Source organism: Toxoplasma gondii, chromosome Ia (assembly GCF_000006565.2).
Source record: "Toxoplasma gondii ME49 chromosome Ia, whole genome shotgun sequence".
Classification (NCBI taxonomy): Eukaryota; Apicomplexa; class Conoidasida; order Eucoccidiorida; family Sarcocystidae; genus Toxoplasma; species Toxoplasma gondii.
In genome coordinates, this window is record NC_031467.1 from 930,794 (window position 1) to 951,121 (window position 20,328).

General features: G+C 51.9%; 1 protein-coding gene across 1 annotated transcript in view; it reads left to right on the forward strand.

The window, feature by feature from the left end:
• The first annotated feature begins 1,621 nt into the window (after positions 1-1,621).
• The window catches only part of TGME49_294550 (dynein heavy chain), a 31,432-nt gene continuing 12,725 nt past the window's right edge, over positions 1,622-20,328 (forward strand). Inside the window, exons 1-17 of the mRNA XM_018782230.1 lie at positions 1,622-3,889; positions 4,658-5,113; positions 5,784-6,173; positions 6,523-7,045; positions 7,592-8,023; positions 8,429-8,638; positions 9,566-9,851; positions 10,303-10,511; positions 11,402-12,571; positions 12,876-13,250; positions 14,023-14,285; positions 14,996-15,469; positions 15,853-16,010; positions 16,435-16,539; positions 17,043-17,254; positions 18,115-18,978; positions 19,435-20,160. Coding sequence (XP_018638586.1) covers positions 2,946-3,889; positions 4,658-5,113; positions 5,784-6,173; positions 6,523-7,045; positions 7,592-8,023; positions 8,429-8,638; positions 9,566-9,851; positions 10,303-10,511; positions 11,402-12,571; positions 12,876-13,250; positions 14,023-14,285; positions 14,996-15,469; positions 15,853-16,010; positions 16,435-16,539; positions 17,043-17,254; positions 18,115-18,978; positions 19,435-20,160 — 7,797 coding nt within the window. The 5' untranslated portion in view covers positions 1,622-2,945. The remainder of the gene's footprint in view (positions 3,890-4,657; positions 5,114-5,783; positions 6,174-6,522; positions 7,046-7,591; positions 8,024-8,428; positions 8,639-9,565; positions 9,852-10,302; positions 10,512-11,401; positions 12,572-12,875; positions 13,251-14,022; positions 14,286-14,995; positions 15,470-15,852; positions 16,011-16,434; positions 16,540-17,042; positions 17,255-18,114; positions 18,979-19,434; positions 20,161-20,328) is intronic.

Below are 20,328 nucleotides of genomic sequence, written 5' to 3' on the forward strand. Positions count from 1 at the left end.
AGATAATAGTGGACTGTCCTACTTTTTTAAAAGTCGGGACCGTCCACTCTAGGGGAAATCCCCCTGACAGCCGTAGCTGGTTCAGCGTTGGTTTTTACAACCTTAACGCGACACAGACTGTGGCAGAGGCTTTAAAATCAACAAAGAAAGATTAGGAAACTTGACTGCAACTGGCGCGAAAAGCTACGAATTTTCGCAGGGGATTCATCGCTCGTTTTCCCCGGTTCGGCTATTGTCACAAAGAGCGAATTCCGCCCTCGTACAGAAAACGCAAGCCAGCGAAACTGGGAACAGTGCCTCCGTTAACAAGACATCTGTGAATCCGCAAGGTAACGTTGGAGATGGACACTAGAGTATACAGAGAGCGATAATGGATGCAGAGTCGCTCTCTATTTGCCAAAGGCTGGACGGACACAGCGGCCAAAACACCAACATCCTCGAAACTCAGCTGAAATGGCATACTAAGCCCTGAGCGAGATACAGGTGAAGGCGACCATGTGCATGAACACTCACCCGCTGATATACAGAAAATGGAGAGCTCAGGAGAACAGGCAATGGCCCCACTCTACCTCATACGAAGGTCTCTCACACCCGTGAGCTCGGCAAGAACTACGGGAGACAATGGAATAGACAGCAGCTGGGAAAATCGAACGAAAAACAGGATACCAACACTTTTTCGTTCATACATGGAGAAGCTGTAAATACGTCTTGTTGCTCTGTGGTTGTCCTGAGCTTGAGAACGTCACAGAAAACGTCCAAGTCGGCTGTGGAGAGGCGAGAGCGCGCGGAAACAGCGTGCCTTCGTTTGTTTCTGGGCTACTGAACTGCACAATTTGCATTCGACCAACTATTTTCTGCTCTTCCGCAAATCTCCGAAGAACTGCGTTCGTCCCTACTGCCTTTTTGCATCTAGGCGTTTGTTTTGCTCCCTCTGGGGGTCCAGGTGAAGCGCGGAAATTTTGTCGAGTTCCCCCGCAGTGGCAGAGGGGGGGAGAAAGAAGGGATGGACGATAAAAACGGTACACATTGGGTTCCGCGAGAGTGCGTGCGTGTCTATGTTTCGCTGTAGCTCCCCTTAATTTTGTTGTCCAAAGCGCCACCGTGCGGGTGAACTACGCAAGAGTGTGGCGAAAAATGAAGAGTAATGGGAGAAGAAGATTCCTTCGAAGGATCCGAGAGACTCCCCAAGCTTCACGAATATCGCTGTGCAGTACTTACTCCTCTCCCGTCAAGCCTTCACGCTGGAGGGTCATCGTGGGTTCCCATTGGCGCGGGGGCACGGCAATTCAGCAAGCTGTCGAGGGGGGACCTTATGTAGCCCGGCTAACGCATTGCTTCTCGTTGAGAAAATCGAAGACAGAGGCGGAACTCGACTCCTCTTTCAGGCTGAAACACAGGTGTTTTCCTGGTCTTTTGATGCCGGATTCTTTCGCAGAAAGCATACCGTTGTTCGCTCCCCCGCCGTGACCACCACTGGATCGTACGTTTCTCAGGACAGGAGGATGCGCAGCGAAAAGTGCCCGGCTGTGCTGGCTGCGACGGCGGTTGGCAAGCGGGCGATTGACATGCGTTTGAATCTTCCGTTTCCTGTTTAAAAGCTTTGCCATTCAGCTACTAAGGCGTCCCACGTGGCTGCTAGCGAAAACCCGCCGAGGAGACTGTTACCAGAGAGTTTCGCTGCTATTCTGGCACTGAAAGCGCTTCGGCGGCTTCCTTCTTCGTCTTTCAGCGCTCTCCCGTCTGAGGACCTCGTTTTCGTCCGCTGTCACGTAGTGGCTGTTCGACTTAGCCGTGCTGGAACGACGTGCCCATAATGTCCCTCGTTCCCTTCACTCGTTGGCACATCCTCGTCGCGGGAAAAGCAGACAAAACTCGGCTCTCTGACTTCCAAGCATCGAGTGAAACGCCTGTTCCTGCGTCGTCATTGCGTCTCACCCCTGTTCCAGGACAGTTCCCTTGCCTTCACCAAAACGCACGAGCCGGACTGACAGGCAGTCGTACGTCTTCGTCAAGTGTATAGACAGCTGACTTGGGTGGACCTTCCAAGCTTCGATTCGCTCGTGTTTGAGACTTTCATCTAAAATTCGGCAAGCATTTCGTTTTTCGTTTGCGTCCCGCTTGGCGAGTGTGCTCCCCTGGTTTCTTCGCAGGTTTCGTCACAAGTCGAGTCTCGCCCGCCTTGGAATGTCCCTGTAAAATTACCATGCAATTTCGTCTGTTGTCGTAGTTGGGCGTGAGCCCTTTGCGTTCCGTGGTTCTCCGGACGAGGCTTCCTGTCCGTCCGGTCCCGTCGTCTCAGCAGTTCCTTGCGTCAAACCAACGACGTCTCTTCTTTTTTCCCGCCCCGAAATTTCTCGCGTAGCGTTGCCGGAGACGGTCCCCATTCGGTTTTTCGTATTTCCCCCGCAGGTTCGTCTTCACAACCGGGTTCTCGTCAATCACTCTCCCGGTCTTGCCACCCGCCTCAAAGGTCCTCTGTGCCTTGCGACCTCTTCCCCGCGCGAACCGCGCCTTTTTGAATAGCGCATCCTCGCCTCTTCTTGAGAGGATATTCGACGAGTTGAATAACTGGTTTAGCGCTTGAAGGTCTACGAAATACACGGATCCGAGTCTTGGTGACCCGGCACCCGTTCAGTCACGGTATCCCTCTACACACACCCATCCAGTCACGGTATCCCTCTACACACACCCGTCCACATCTAGGATATGGACGCAAGCACCTGAGCATATGCAGGTCCCTTCCACGGACTTGTCCCCAGGGTTTCCATCTCCCGTTTCTCCGGTATTGAGTATTCCTCCCCCCTCTCCCGCTGTCCTTCCTCGCCGGCGCGGCAAGCATTTTTCGTTTTGTCAAGGTTTTGTTGCAGCTTGCTTCAAGCGGAATCAAAAGCGCATCCTGATTCCCAGTCTCTGCCTCATTTGTTGATTTCCAGTCTTTCGTCAAGATGGAGCGACAGAAGATCGCACTGAGCAATTTCCTGTTGGAGATTTGTCCGGCGCTGCTGAACTGCAGCCGGCAGTCGCTTCAGTCGCTGCTTGCGAAGGAGGGCGACCGCACGCTGCAGACTTTTCTCATAGAGCAGCAGCAAGTTCTGGTCGTCGGTCGGGAGCCGGTGGCGAAGAAGAAAAACGGCACGACGTCGGGAGCTCCCGGCACAGACGCGGCGAATACTGAGCGCCCTGAAGAGCTGCCTGCGGACGAGAACGATGAAGAGGAACAGTTTCGTTTGTTCGTCGAGTTGGGCTTCGCTGCGCATGCACTGACTCGCGCCTACTCGGTAGCCTTCCTGAAGCGACCCGGCTTCTCTCTCGAGGAGCAGACGTCGCCTGAAGTTGCGGAAGATGGCGAGGCGGCCTCCTCTCCGGCGGACGCGCCCGCGCGACGAAAGACGATCGGCCAGCAACTCGCTGTGTTGTGTTGCGGATTCGGAGACGACACAGAATCGTCCCTCGACGTCACCCAGCTGTACATGCAGCGAGGCCTTGCGCCGATGCTGAACGTGGCTCTGACGCAGAAGGAGACGGAGGGGCCAGGACCTGGAGGCGCGCAGGCCGGGAACGGGTCTGCGAGTGGACCGGCTGAAGAAGGTGCTGCGGAGGCTGCTCAGAACAAAGCCGCGACCTCCAGTCTTCACCAAACTGTGAACAAAAAGATGGCGGAGCTCCTGCTCGCTGTCCAGCAGGCGCAGCAGAACGTCGACATTCCCCTCATTCAGCTCCCAGTAGACCCCGTCATCGAGGAAACCGTGAAGGCCGCCCAGGCTGCCGGCCGAAAAGCGACGGTTGAGGACTTGGGCGATTACCTCCACAACACGGGGTACCTCATCGCGCTTCAAAACCACGTCAACCGATGGATCAAGGACATCCAGAAAGTCTGCAGAATGCAAAGGTACGCGACAAAGAGAGACAGAGAAAGAGGAGAGAAGCCCAGGAGTGTCCCCGGCGCGGGTTGACACGGACAAGCTTGCGCTGTTAAGTTGGGGAGACACGAGTCGACGGGGAAGGACTCTGTATTGATGGTGGACCTCCCTCGTTTTCTTCCACATGTTGCGCTAGTCTGTCTTTTCGCGTCTGTCTCCAAGGAGAAACCGGTCGTCCACAGGTGTCAAGAGAGAGGACTCGAGCCTTCAAAAAGAAACGAGTCGCCACTCAAGTCGCCTCTTCACATCTGATGTAACAGTAAAACGATTCTTTGTGTTAAATCTTATCTTGTCTTTTATAGGTTGTGCCTTTGTCTTGGCTTCCGTCCTTCTCGCTTGTTCCACGTCCGTGTGCAGCGTGCGTTTCCTCTCTTCTGCGCCTCATTGCAGTGCCTTTCCCTTGACTGCCTTCCCCGCTTCCAGTTCTTTCGCCTCCTCTGATTCAGACAGCCTGCCATCTCGCCTGTGAAGCTTGAGATGGGCTCTCTCTCTGTTTCGCTGTTACTTCTCCCGTCTACTTCTGTTGCTTCAACTTCTCTTGCCTCTCTCTGTTGCTATACGCGCAGAACGTGACCGGTGCGGAGTATCCGTAACTGCGTTGAAGAGTGACATCCACCTCTTTGAGCTCTTCCGCACGGACCCGTCTCTGTTCAGTTTCTACACACTGTGGGGGTCTCTCTGTTCCTCATGCTTTATTTGAGATCTGAAGTGGCAACTTGTTTTTTTTCCTTCTGCAGAGATGCGAGCACGGGGAGTGCGGCAGAGGAAGTGAATTTTTGGGAGGGCATGGAGAGGGCAATTTTGCGGGTGGAGGAGCAGCTGAAGACGCCGGAAGCGGAATTGACTTTGCAGGTGTTGAAGCAGACCCGGAAGGTATTTGCGACGATGACGTTTGAGCAAGACGCAGGGCTGAAGCAGGCGTCAGACATGGTGGCGAGCGTCAACATTTTGATTCGCGACTTCCCCGTCAACGACCTTTTGGGCGCGACGTCTGTCGAGCAGCTGACTCAGGCTGTTCGCACTGTCTTTATGCATCTGCGCAAACTGAAAAACGCCGCGCAGTACCCACTCTCGAGGGCCTACCACCTTGTCGAGGCTCTGTCGAGAGATCTCAGCCAACGGCTCGTAGCAGTCCTCTCTCAGCAGCACCTCCTTCTCCTCGGCTTCGAGGAATTCGAGCACGCCACCGGCGGGTGAGAGACAAACAGAAAAACGGAACTCGCTGTTGCGCGTTCCATGAGCGTGGTTGAAACTCGATTCGCACACGAAAAACCAGGGATAGCTTCGGCTTCGGCGTCCCCACGGTAGACGCGCCACAGCGGGAGTTCAGAGGGGTCCTCAGACTGGGGGGAAGTGCCATTTCGTCTGGCGAAGGCAGAAGTTCCGCTAACGATGGAGCTTCGGTGATTCGCAACAGCGAAGAGGAATCTGCACCCCCCTTACACTTTGGCCTTGATGTTTCGTGGTACAGGCAACGTATTGCGAAATATGGATATCTTCGAACGTGTCACTTTGTTCACGGAATCCGTGCGTCAACGTGAACGACGGGAGGCCGTTGGTGGCCCGACGAGAACTTTCTGCTCACGTTTGTCTCAGCGTTTCGGTCGATCGAGCGGGAACTCTCTCGCTGAGTCGACGTCTCTGTGGAGATGTTCCGCTGGAGGGTTTTATGTTCTTTCGACTGTTCGGAGCGAAGCCGTTTCCAGTGGGTGAGGTTCTGCCCTGGAACCCGCGTATCTCTTCTCTTTCTTCGATCTGTCGCTTTCTCGCTATTCCGCCGACGGCTCTCGCCTTCGACACCGCGTTCCACGTCTTCTCGTGATATTTATCTGACTGCGTTCCGTCGTGTTTTTCTGCATGCAGCTGCTCAGAGCTGTTTCGTACGTGGGAAGAGGAAGTGCGACAGTTCAAGGAGATGGTCAGAGATCAGGCGAAGAAGCGGGGGTTGTCGGAACGGCCACCAGCGAAGTTGGTGTGCGAGCACTTGGTGATTCAAGAGAGAATCGGCGAGCTGCGCCAGTTCCGGCGTCAACACCATCGCCTGAAGGAGGTGATTTCTCGGGTGCTTTCGGAGAACGCCGGCGGCGACTTGACGGCCCAGAAGGAGGTTGCCAGCGCCTACGAACTCCTCCAGTCCGTTGACGTCCTCGATTTGTCGAGAGCCGGCCAGGAAGCATGGGAGGCCGCCCGCAAAGCCTACGACGATCGAATCGACCGAGTCGAGTCGCAAATCACCGCGCGCTTGCGAGATAGGTGGGCGTCAAGATCCGCCACTGTTTTCCGTGTTCGGACAGCGAGAGGAAACGTCTCAGACGCGAGGATGGATATACATATACATATCTGTATGTGACCGCTTCGAAATCGGGAGTGGCGTCAACGTCGTCTCTGCGTGTGGACCGCTGTGATTTTTCGTATGAGTCGCGAGAGGAAGCGGCTCCTTTCCTGCGAGTTCATTCGTTCATTCATTACCGTCATCCTGGGCGTCGTGCCGTCTCTGAGACTGAATGGTGCCGAGGCTTTCCAGGGGAGTTGGAACTTTTAGGAGGACTCCATCCTGTTTAGCTTGTGCCGTGTGCTGTTTGTGGCCGTCGGGCGTTTGCAGGTTGGGGGCGTCGACGACGTCGGGGGAAATGTTTCGCGTTTTCTCGCAGTTCAACGCGCTGTTTTTTCGACCGCGGGTCCGCGGCGCGATTCAGGAGTACCAAACGACGCTTCTTCAGCAAGTCAAGATGGACTTAAGGAAACTGCAGGAGTCGTTCCTGGACGGCCACCAGCGAGTTGAGACGCTGACCATGGCTGAGGCGAGAGACATGGCGCCGGTGGCGGGGTCGATTGTCTGGGCGAAGCAATTGGAACGGAGACTCGAGGGATTGATCAAACGCATCGAAGATGTTCTCGGCCACGGCTGGGAGCAGCACGTTGAGGGACAGAAACTCCGCCAAGACATCGACGCGTTCCGACAGCGACTCAACCAGAACCAGCTCTTCGAGAACTGGCTTCAAGTCGTCAAAGACGAAAAACGACTCGACACGGGCGACCGCATCTTCCTCATTCGCGTCTTGGGCGGCCGAGGCTTCGAACTCGACGTCAACTTCGACCTGGATCTGCTCACTCTGTTTAAGGAGGCAAGTCCAACGCGAGAGCACCAGGAGCAAGGCGAGAGAGAGAGGGTGATGCCGAGAAAAGGCGGAGAGGGTGATGCCGAGAAAAGGCGAGGTCCTGCGTGTAGACAGGAGAAGTCAAGACAGAGGACAGGCCCTATAGAGAGACATCTCGAGGCAGGCTGAAGAGAGGGGGGAAGATAAGGGCATTACATGGAGAGCGAGAGAGGAAGACAGTGAACACGACAGACAAGAGAGAGACCTATATTAGTAGACATAAAGGAAGGAGAAGGTGAAAGTGGACGTCCAGATTGAGAAGACGCATCACCACTGCGCGTGAAGAGAGCTGTGGAGTGTGACTAGAAACATAGAGGTAGACGTATTTCAAACGTATTTCAAACAGACAGATCCTCATATATCGACATCGAAATACGTCCGGGAAGTTTATGAATCGGACGGAGGGGAAAGAGGCGGGGCGCGAAACATTTCCTCCTCTTGTCCTCGTCTCTCTCTGTGTTGAGACTGACGAAAAAAACAAAGCATTTCTCTCTCTCCCTTTCTCACGCACAGGTGCGGCTCTTGAACACATTGCAGTACCGCATTCCGTACTCGGTGAAAGTGATGGCTGACGAGGCAAAGGTGCTCTATCCATTTGTCACCACTCTTCGCGTTGTTCTGAGAACTTACACGGAAGCCTGCCGGCTGATTGAAGGCTCTCCGTCACCTCCAGGAACTGGGGGTATGCGGACAAAGTCTGGCGAGTCGGTCGCTGCTCTCCTCGTCGCGTCCTACCAACGAGAAGCGCAGCAGAGACTCGCAGAGGGTCTCAGCCTTCGCTGGGACTCCGACAGACTGGAGTCGTACGTGCGCAAAGTTGCAGAGGTCATGTACAGCTTCGAAGGAAAAGTGGAAACAGGACTCAAACGTCATCAAGACGCTCTCCAAGATATCGACGCCATCAAAGTCCTTCCTCTTGATGCCTCCAAAGAGTCTCTTCTCGAGGTCAGGAGACAAAAATTTCCGACTCCATGCAAATGCATATCTCATATGCCGTCTTACACGCATACGTACGTCATAGTAAATATGCGTCGTGCGGTGGGGTATGTCTCGGCACACATTACATATACATATACATATATATATAGGTCTTTTTTGTGTTGGTTGTATGTGTGCATGTGAATCTCTGAATGCATGTATTTCAGGATACAAGCTCTTTCGCACTTTACCTCTAGGATCCTGTGCATACGTCTACGTTTATGCATATCGACCAAGTGTCTCTGTGGGGAGCATCTTTCCTTGCTTTGCCGGGTGTCTTTCAAAGAGTGAGACATCGCGACCAGACTGTGTGCATCGACGAGTCTTTGTGTCTCGGTGCATGCGAGTTCCGGATCGATGCGTTTTCCTCAGATGCTGGCCAAGGTGCAGAAGCATATCGAAGAGCAACAGCTGCAACACTTCTCAAATATTCCGAGGTGGACTCGCTTGCTCGACAGTCATGTGGAGACCATTCTCCGCAGCCGAGTCGTCGATATTGTCAACGAATGGGTGAAACAGTTCGAGGGCTGGCCACACGCTGGCACTTCTCTCGTCAAGAAAGCTGCAGTTCTTGAAATCCAGGTAAACGCACCTCTGCGGGAGACTCTCCACAGACATACAAACTGATCATTCAGACACAACACAAACACATGCCGGACCTCTCTGTTGACACCCGTATACCTGCCGATGGTCATACGTGCATATATATATATTTATATTTATATATATATATATATTTATATATGTATACATATGTATGTACATGAATATCTCTATTTAGGCATGTATATACGTATAACTCAACAGACAGAGATAGAGACATCGACAGCTACCACAGACTTATATGTGTATTTATATATATATACTGTTTGAATTTTTATTGTAAAGGTCTCGGAGAATCGGTGTGGTGAGGTGTGGTAACATCCTCGAAAGAGGGTACGTGCACTGTACATCCGTAGAGCTAGCGCCCGGGTGTTATTTGCCTGGGTAGTCGATTGATTATTTGTATTATCTCTTTTCTCGAGAGCGATTGTTGCCACAGCACGTTTGTTTCCGTTCCCTTTGACTCCCGAAACTCTCGATCGAGCTGTTCTCTGCCCCAAAAAACAAAGTCCAGTTGTTCTCCTCCGTTTTCCGCATAGCCTTGTGTGCACAGGCGTATGCATATATGTGTTTTTTTAGATGCGCAAACGTGTAAAATATTTGTCTGTGTAACTAATTGTATGCGTATGTGTATTCATGTGCATAAATGTGTACAGTGGTCTGCATGCATGCATGTGTACATTTATGTCTAGGTGTAAGCAGATCTACACCTATATACATATACATGCATATCTATATCTATGTCTATGTATACATACAAATGAATACATATATGTGTATATGCTGTATATGTGTATAGTTACGTGGACATCGACGTATCGACGTGTGTCTACTCAAGCGTACATGCACAAAGATGGAGTCTATTTGTTTGCGTGTGTATGGACTGTGTGGCTTTCTTCTTTGCAGCTACGGAACCATGTGCTCCAACTGTTTCCGCCAGTGGAGGCGGCCCACCAGTACTGGATGGGGGAGCTGCACAACACGATTGCCTCTGTGTGTCTCGTACCTCGTTTGTCCTCTCGAATCGGCGCGAGTGCGGTTGAAGACGACTTCGCAGATTCATGCAGCTCTGACGACGAAGACGCAGAAGAGAAGCTGAAGAAATCGAAGCTCTGCAAAAACCGCACCTATCGACACTTGTCCCAGCTCGTCGACCCCGCTGTCTTTTTCCACGCGTACGACGTCATCAACAGTAAGGCGAGGAAAACGTGGCAGAAACGGAGAGACAGAGGAAAAAGAGGACGAGAAGAACAGAGGACGGAGACAACGGCAGCAGAAGGCTGGAAAGAGAAGAGAAAAAAGACGAGAAAGACTGTCGAGTTCGGAGGGTGTTGAGGTGCCGAATTCCGAAGGAAACGAGGTGACTGCGCGCACCCATGGAGAGCGCAGCCCTGTTGTCGACTTGGCGTTTGTGCTACAAGGTTCCAGTCTCCCTTTCTTCTCTTTCTTCTTCGCTTTTTCTCGCCTCGCGCGCCTGTTTCTTTCCTTTCCTCTCTTCTCTTCCCCTTGCTGCTTCTCTTCTCTGTCTGTTGAAGCGCGTTTGGCGTTTGAGTTGCTTGTCTTCGCCAGTGACCGCGCGTCCCCAGAGGAGCGGCCTTTGTAGAGGGCCTCTCTTGTGAAGCTTTCTGTTTTCTTTTCATCAGAGCACATTCAACGTGTGAAGGAGTACGTCCAAACATGGCTGCAGTATCAGGTGTTGTGGGATGTGGACGTAAACGAGGTGATAAGCCGCGTGAGCGACGACATTGAAACCTGGCAGCATCTCTTGAACGAGATCAAGGCTGCACGCAGCACATTCGACACACACGAAAACCGAGAAGAATTCGGCGCAACCATCGTCGACCACCAACAAGTAAAGCGGCCTCTCTCAGTTCTTTTGTCATGCACGTGAAGCCTATAACAAACAGATGCACAATCATCTGCACAACGGTGCGACAAATCCTTACCTGTAGATGTACATATACATATACATATACATATATATATGTCATACATTTGCATATATTCTTTCTTATATATACACAAACATTTGCATATGTACATCCACATGTATACACATATGTGTATGTGTTTGGAATGCGCGTATATCAACTGTCTGTGTAAATGTTTCTTTCTATGCAGACTGTGTAATCATAGAAACAATCTGTGTTCCTCTGTCTCTATATATGCCTTCTATCCTGTATGTGGGTCTTTTAGTCGCCGTGTGTGAGACTGAAAACCTTTATGCGCATTCATGTTCACACCTCTGTCTCTCTCTGTAGATGTGTAGGAAGCTATGATCTATCCTCCTCTCCACTCTGTGTGTATATCTATACTTGTTTTTCTATTTTTTCTAAAAATATCTCTACAAGTCTCCCACCCCTGTGTGCAAGTCTCTAAAGTTTAATCCGCGTGAGTGGATCTGAGAGTTCGCTGGCCATAAGGCAGGGGAGCAATGAAGCTTATTTTTGCGAGGTGTCAAGACAGCGCAGGAGTCACGCTGCCCAAGGACCGTTTCGTTTTATGGTGTGTCGCCCTCCTCTTTCTTTTGGCCCACCTTGTTACTCGCTCGTGACTTTCTTTCCCTTCCCTTTCTCTCCTTTCTCTCCTTTGTCCGTCTCTGCGTCTTGCTCCTCCTTTCGTTTCTTCTTCTCTCTTCTTTCTGCTTTCTTGGCCTCTGTTCTCTCGCCTTTTTCCTTCGGTGTTCTTTCTTCTGCACGCCTCCTTGTTCACGCTGTTCCTCTTCTCTCTGTGGCTTGTCAGGCCCAGTCAAAGCTGAACACAAAGTACGACGGCTGGCACCGGGAGATTTTGCATGCGTTCGGCCAGAAGGTGGCAGATCGGACCGAGGCATTCTACAAGCGTTTGCATGCGTTATTGACAGACCTCGAGGAGCAGGGTCGAGCAGACGATCCCACGGAGACATCGATATCAGCGATGACTTTTCTGTCGATGTCTCAGTTTCAGATGGACGCGTTCGTGAACGGCGTCGGACCGCAGGCAGACGCGCTGCTGTCTTCTCTCGTTTCGAACCTCACTCGTTTTCTCCTCAAACTTCAGGAGGCGTCGAAGGCAGACGTTGAGTGGGAGGTGACTTTCGAGAGTTTGCGCGCGAGCGAGAGACTGCTGGAGCGCCAGCGCTTCGCGTTTCCGAGCGACTGGCTATGGATCGACCGAGTCGAGGGCGAACTGGAGACGTTTCAGCAACTGCTGAGACACCAGGCACTCCTCGTGGAGCAGAGTCGCGAGCCAATCGTCGACATGGTCAAGCGGTACAACGCCCGCGTCCAGTTTCGCCTCAAGCACCTCTACTCCGAGTGGATGATCCACCGCCCCGTGAAGAGCGATGTGTCTCCTCAACACGCGACGCAGGTCTTGGAGGGGTACGAGAGTCAACTGAACCAACTTGCGGAGCAGTACGCGTTCGGCGAGAAGGCGAAGAACGTTCTCGGTCTGGACGATCTGCCGGCCGGCGACGAGGAACAGTTCTCTCCCGACAGTCTAGCTGAGGAGATCAAAGACATGAAAGGGGTGTGGAACGCGCTCAGCTCGCTCTTCACTGACGTCGGGGCGTTGCGAGAGACGCCCTGGGCGACCGTGGCGCCGAAGGCTGTGCGCCAGCGGCTCGAGGAGTTGCTGGAGAAGATCAAGAAGGTTCCGCCGCGCTTCCGACAGTACGACGCGTTCGAGGAGATGCGCGCGCAGCTCACGTCCTACTTGAAGCTGAATCTGTTGATCACGGACCTGAGAACAGACGCCCTCAAAGACCGACACTGGAAGCTCATCTTGACCACGCTGAAAATCAAAAAGACGCTGCAGGAAGTCACGCTGGGAACGCTCTGGCATGCCGACCTGGTCGCGAACGAATCGGCCGTCAGAGAGATTCTCGTCCAGGCACAGGGCGAAACGGCTCTCGAGGAATTCCTCCGACAAGTCAGAACTTTCAAAGTCATGCATGCGTCGCAGTCACAGACTTCGCTTCCGCATAGTTGTCCAAGGGATCACAGGCGACCATCGTTTCGACTGACGCTTTCGGAGTGTTTTCTCTTCGAGTCGCGATGGAGGGAGAGAGCGACAGCTTCTGAAGACGAACTGCGTTTTCTCTGGGTCTTCAGTTCCAGAGTCGAGCCTCCAGCAGCTCACATGTCTCTCTGAAGCCAGGAGACGTACATACTTCTTTTTTGCTTGGCGCTTGTTGTGTGCATCTGTCGGAGTCTCGCTGTCGTGGTGTCTTCAGGTCAAGGAATCGTGGCAGGACAGAGAGTTGACTTTCGTTGCCTACGGCACCAAGACGAAGCTCGTGAAGGGATGGGATGATCTGTTTCAGTTGATCGACGACCAGGTAGCGGCTCTGCAGTCGATGAAGCTCTCTCCGTACTTCAAGATTTTCGAGGAAGAGGCGCTGACCTGGGAGGAGAAACTGAATCGCCTTCGAGGTCTGCTCGACAGCTGGATCGAAGTACAGCGCAAGTGGGTCTACCTCGAGGGCGTCTTCACTGGCTCTCAAGACATCCCCATGCTGCTCCCACAAGAGCATCAACGCTTCAGGGGCATCGACCAAGACTTCAAAAACATCATGAAGAAGGCTGCCAGCGTCAAGAATGTCATGGAGGTGAGGAGCTGACGGGAGTTCTGTGACTTGCGAAGTCACTCAGAGCAACACGGAGCAGAGGGCGCAAGAGAAGTTAAGGAGGGAAAGCGAGGGCGCAGAAAAGGAGAGAGAAGAAGAAAAAAGAAGGGGGGAGAAGGAGAAGAAAAGGAAGGAGAGACAGAGGAAAAGGAGACATAGAGGGAACAGGAGAGAGAAAGAGAAGAAGAAAAGGAGAGAGAGAAGAGAAGAAAAGGAAAGAGGGAGTGAGGGGGAGAAGAGAAAGAGAGAGAGAAAGGAGGGGAAAGCAGTATGAGGGAGAGCAGATCAGTCGCTCGTTGAAAGGAGACCGGATGATGAAGGAGGAAGAGCGAGTGAGTTGTCAGCCTCTGTGGGTAGAGGGAAGGGTGTTTGTTTTTCATCTAGTCGAGCCGAGTTGACAGACCTTTCGGAGACAGGTTGAATTCTTCAGTTTCGCGATTTCAAGTTCCTGTGAAGACCGTCTTTTCTTCCGTATAACCTGTGAAAAAGGAGGTGGCTGTACACAGGAAATCTTCGGCTAAAAAGCGGAGCAAAGAACGAAAAGTGGAGAGGCAAGAGAACTTCGGAGTCGCGAGTTGACGGCCTCTCGCTCCTCTCCTGCTGACTGGCATCGGTGCCCTTTCCCCCTCTGTTTCTTTTCCCTCTCTTGCCTTTCCCACTTCGTCTCCCGCCTCGCCTCCGTTTCGTTTCGCTTCTCTTTTCTCGTCACCTCCTTTTCTCGTGTGCCGTACTTCCCCGTTTTTTCCTTCTGTAGGTGGCAGGAATGGATGACCTGGGGAGACAGCTGGATCGTCTCTCGGATCTTCTGTCGCGTATCCAGAAGGCACTGGGAGAGTATCTCGAGAAGCAAAGAGAGCAATTCGCTCGTTTCTACTTCGTTGGAGACGAGGATCTCCTCGAAATGATTGGGAACGCCAGAGACGTGAAGGTCGTGCAGAGACATGTCAATAAACTTTTTGCAGGAATCGCCGTCCTCGATACCGACCCCGAAAACGGCACCATCATCGTCGGCATGAGGTGCACTACGCCCTAAACACTCTCCTCCCATCCTGTGTAGTCCACGGTCTCCATATATATATATATATATATATATATACATATATGTATATATATATATTTATCAAATGACTGATGCGGAGTATTTTTGTTGCCATAGGATATTGAAGTCCAGCACTACGAGCTGTCTTAGCGGTCTTTCAAGGGGGTGGTGGTGTACAGCAAACCTATAGCATGTGGCTGCCGGTATCTCACATATATAAATATACATATATATATATATATATGTATATATATATGTACAAGTAGCAACATATGGGGGTAAATGGATGATGGCTTGTTTGTCTGTGTCTATCTGTATCTGCAAAGAGAGATTCACGCATCGTTCGCTGTTCTTGGTATCTCTGTGTCTCTTTCGCTCCTCGTCTCTCTGGTCGAAGTTGTACGTGCATTCTTTTCTGTTGCTCGTCTGCGTGTTCATCGCTATCTTGCTCTCCCATTTTCTTTCTCCATATACCTGTATATCGTTTTCCTCTGTGGATATGCATGTCTAAATCTTTCTTCTTTTTCTCTCCGTACATGTATACACAAATGCGTCGTTCCCTGCTTGTCATCTGCACCTCTTTCTGTTATTCTTGCTCGCCCCTGTTCTCTCTTTCACCTGTCCTTTCTCTTTCTCTTCTTCTCTGTCCGATTTCCGCCCCTCGTGTTTCGTTCGCTCTCCTTTTCAGTTCCAAGGAAGGGGAGAGCGTTCCGTTTTCGACGACGATTCCGATTCTTCAGTACGCTTCTTTGAAGGACTGGCTTGCCGCAGTGGAGCAGCAGATGGTGGTGACTTTGGCAGAGAATCTGGCCTCTGCTATCGCGAAGCTCGAGCAAGTGAACATGCCCAAGCTGTTGGCCGCGAAAGAGGAGACGAACGCGGAGGTCTCCACGCACCCGTTCCTCCACTGGGTGGCTTCGTATCCCCTTCAGGCGCTTCTCCTCGCCCTCCAAGTCTCCTGGACTCGCTCAGTGGAGACTGCTCTCGCACAAGAAGCAACGGGAGAGGCTGAGAGCCACCCTCTCGCCACGGGAGTGTTGGACTACACATGCAAGTTGCTGGAATTCCTCGCAGACAGAGTCGTCACGGATGTCGGAGTCACCGTCCGCCAGCGAATGGTGCAGATCATCACTGAGCTGGTGCACCAGCGCGACGTCTGCAGGTAAGAGGCGATTCGCATTCGTCCAGTTCGTCGAACCTGTGGGGTCGTCTTCCCTCGGCTTATATTCGGGCGCAAAGACCGAGGACTGAAGGTTGCCCGTGGTGTCGAAGGCAGAGAAAAGCAGGGTGGGGGAGGGAGGCGGGATGTCAGACTCGAAGCTTCTAGAGTGTCCTAGACGGGGGATTTTCAGGTGCCTAGAGCTGTGCAGAGAAGACGATGTCAAGAAGAATATCGTGAGGGACCTCGAGAGGAGAGAGAGAAAAAAAAGACGCTTGCTGCTCCAGCTGTTGCGTTCCTTAGTTATACGAAGAGGAAGGAAGGAAAGATTTTCGGTGGGAATGCATGCGCAACTCCTCTGTGTCTGAGCGTTACTGTGGCGGCAGAACTCTCATCGACCAAGGTGTTGTGACGAAAGACGACTTTCGATGGCTTCAGTACATGCGTTTCTACTTTTCTCCACCGGCCGCGAATGCTCTCCCGCAAGACTCCCTTCGAATCGCCATGGCGGACGCCACTCTCTCCTACGGCTTCGAATATCTCGGTGGGACTTCTTTTTCTTCTTCGCTACCATTTGTTTCTCCCATTTGCTCTCTTGTCGTTTCTCATTGGCTCTCTTGTTCTCTCAGTCACTCTCGTCTTCTCTCTTGTTCTGTCACTTATTCTTGCGCTTCTTGCGCGGTTCTTCTCTCTCTTCATCCCTCCCTTTGCATTTCCTTTCTTTCGTTCTTCGTCTCTTTCTTTTGCGTGCTCCTCTCGTTTTTTCGTGCGTCTCTGATTCGCTGAAGTCCTCCTCTCCGTGCCTCGCGGCCGCGCCTCGCGTGCGTGTGGGTCACCTCGATTGTTGCCTGCTCAAGAGATCCGCGTTTCTCCGGCGTTTCTCGCTCTTCTCCTGCATTTTCTCTCCTCTTCTACGGCGTTTGAGGTAAAGTATCTCCTCGTTCCGTGGCGGCTGGATTTTCCTTCAGGAATGGCGGAACGCCTGATTCAGACCCCCTTGACAGACAAATGTTTCTTGACGCTGACCCAGGCGCTCAACATGAAACTCGGAGGCAATCCCTTCGGACCTGCAGGTACTTGTCAAACATGTTCTAAAACAAACGTCAAAGCACAACAACCAATCTTCCTCGCTGAACGCCTGCGCGTACACATGGCTCGAATGTACCTGTGACCTTTTTGTACCTGCGTTCATCTACACCTGTGTCTGTATCTGTATGTATACTCGTACAGGACTGGCTGGAAGTCGCATGCACATGTGCGTATCTCCATATATATATATATGTGTGTGTGTGTGCCAGGTTGGTACCGACATACACACATGTACGCATCTACGTACATCTATGTGTCTATACATATCTGTAGATATACTAATGCAGTTTTGTCCATACCTGCGCACATGCAGATCTCCCTGTGTTCACACACATAATCTGACAAGTGCATCTGTATGCATATCTACATGCGCAGACGCATATGCATCCATATTCATATTCATGCACGTGTATATAGGTATGTCTGTATGATAGTGTATACGGTGAAGGCGGAGACGGATGTCGTCTTTGCATGCACTGTTTCGCAGGAACGGGCAAAACGGAGTCCGTGAAGGCTCTGGGAACTGCACTTGGGCGCTACACGCTCGTGTTTAATTGCGACGAAACGTTTGACTTCAACGCGATGGGTCGTCTCTTTGCTGGTTTGTGCCAAGTCGGCGCCTGGGGGTGCTTCGACGAATTCAACCGCCTCGACGAAAAAATCCTTTCTGCTGTCTCCGAGCAAATTCTCACCATTCAGGTGAGTTTCGCGTTGAAAACATTGAAAACATGTCGCTCAAAAGAGCCTGCTTAGCAGATAACCTCCAGAATGTCTAGCCTGGAAGGCAGCGGACCGTGCAGTTCTGAAGATGTCGAGAGCGTCGAGTCATCTTTCCTCTTGCATATTTTTAGTTTTCCGGGGTTTCGTTTGCGCGAGAAGATCGACTTGGAAAGGCCCCAAACCCGCAAAGTCTTCAAACAATGAGAAACACCGCGCAAAAATCTAGAAACTCGACAAATCTACGTGCACACAAGGAGAACGTACATGCGTCTACAATTGTAAATACATGTACGTTTGTAGTGAAGATGTATATATATATATATATATATATGTATGTCTATATGTTTATAGGTGCATATATGTATATATGTGTATATATGTATATATATATATATATATATATATATGTATACGTGTATGTGTGTATGGACGTATGAGAGGAGGTAGTGGATGCCCAGCAGCCTGGAGATTCTGACGAAGTCGAGGGATTCGACTTGTACGAAGGCACTCGTCTAAGGGTGTGTGAGCCGCTGATGGCCGCGTGCAAGCCAGGCGCGGCCGTGCTCAGAACTCAAAGAAAAAGACCCAGCATGCGCAGAAGAGGTGAAAAAGAGTCTCTCCCTCCCACATTTTACTCAGTCAGTCAACCTTCAAAGGTAGATATATCCAGATATACATATATGTAAATGCAGATATATACATATATATATTTGTGTATTTTTATATGATATATTTATATATATATATATATATTTATATATATATATGTATGTGTGCGGCGTTTTATGAGAAGTTTGTTGGTTTATTCTGATTGACCAATGTTTCACCATTGTTCTCAGACGGGTTTGCGCGAGGGTTTGTCTTCGATTGAGTTGCTGGACAAGAACGTGAAGTTGTCTACGAACGTGGGGATTTTCGTGACGATGAATCCTGGCTACGCGGGGCGCTCGAATTTGCCGGACAACTTGAAGCAGTTGTTTCGCGAGATCGCGATGATCGTGCCCGACAAGCCGTTGATCGCACAGGTGACATTGTTCGCGCAAGGATTTCGCTCGGCGGAGCGCCTGGCGAGCAAAATTATTTCGCTTTTCGACCTCTGCGACCGCCAGCTGTCGAAGCAGCCACACTACGACTTTGGCCTGCGTTCGCTCAAGTCGGCGCTGAACTCGGCAGGGAGCTTGAAGAGGCAGTGGCTGCAGGACGCCTCCGCCGCAGGCGCTGCCGAGAGCGAAGAGAGCGTCGTGCAAGTCGAGGAGACGCTGCTTCTCCGGTCGGTCTGCGACACCGTCGTCCCCAAGCTGGTCGCGCAAGATGTCCCCCTGCTCAAGAGTCTCCTCGCAGGCGTCTTCCCCGGCGCGGACGTCACCATGCTCGAGGAGAAGCTGCTCTGCGAGGAGATCGAGCGACTCGCCCAGGGCCGTCACATGCAGTGCCGAGGCGAGTGGAAGGAGAAGGTCCTGCAGCTCTACCAAATCCAGAAACTCCAGCACGGAGTCATGCTCGTCGGCCCTGTGGGCACAGGGAAGTCGGCGGCCTGGAAGGTGCTACTCGACGCTATGGAGCGACTCGATGGCGTGAAGGGTCATGCCCACATCTTAGATCCGAAGGCGGTTCCGAAGGAACAACTCTACGGTCGCCTCGACTCTACCACTCTCGAGTGGCAGGACGGCGTCTTCACAGCCATTCTGCGAAAAATCCTGCAGGTAAACGCCGAAGGTGTGACGCTGATCCACGGCGAAGCACGGGCGCGGGTGTCGACGGTCACCCTCGCCATGATGCATGTCGCTGCCTGCGATACACTCAACACGTGAAAAGACACACACACAGCGAGAGGTAGATTTACATATATATACATATATATATATATATACATATATATATATATCTGTATGTACATGTATATGCATTACATCTACATATGTGTGTGTATGTAGGTGTGGAGATTTGGTGAGAGGTGGCGAAGATTTGCTTGTTTCAACTCAAACTTCATGTCTTCTTTCTGTGGATGCAGCGCGACCTCGGCTTGTTCCCTGATGGAGAGAGTTCATCTTTCACGAGTGTGGTAATCTATGTGCACAGATGTTTGCATGTGTCGATGTGTGTGTGTGTACAAGTACAAGGAATCACAAGGAGGTAGACTGGCTTTTCTGTGTTTTCAGGCAACAGCTCAACAGCAGGCAGGTTCGGCGACGCCTTTGAAGCGACACTGGATTGTGTTTGATGGCGACGTCGACCCCGAGTGGGCCGAGAATCTGAACTCAGTGTTGGACGACAACAAGCTGTTGACTTTGCCGAACGGCGAGCGGCTGCAGATTCCGAGCAACGTGCGTTTGCTCTTCGAGGTGGACACCCTGAAGCATGCCACACTCGCCACAGTTAGTCGCTGTGGGATGGTGTGGTTTTCCGACTCTGTGGTGGAAGTATCGACGCTGTTCCAGCATCACTTGTCCGAGATTCAGCTGGGGAACTTGGACGGCTCGCAGGCGATGCAGAAGCTCGGGCGTCTGCCCTCTCAGAAGGAAGAGAGTCGCGACGCGCAGGCCGAGCGAGAAGTCACTCGAAGCGGGTCCTCTGTGTCGGCACACGGCGCTCAAATGGTTTCGCCAGGCTTCGCTCGACGCAGCGTCGAAGCTGAGAAGGCGCGACTCTGCGAAGTCGCTGCAGAGGCCTGGCGGCCGTATTTTGAAAAGGACGGATTCGTCTGTCAGGCTCTGGCGCGGGCGATGAGCTACGACCATATCATGGTCCCGACCCACGTCCGGCTAGTCGAGAGCACAATCTCTCTGCTGAAGAAAGGCATCGCCAAACTCGCGGAATATCAGTCCGAGAAGGCGAGTGAAGGCGAGGAACCCCAGGAACAAGTCGCGAGGGAATTCTTCGTCAAGGTACGGTCCTCGCCGCGGGAAACTCACTCGAGAGTCCTTCGAAGAATAACCGCCTGCAGGCTGCGGGGGCGAAGAGGGTCGAATCGAAAATCGAAAGAGGAGAGAAAAGAAAACAGGGTGGGTGTCAACTTCGCACAGCAGGCCTTTGAAGGGTCACTTACTGCCGAC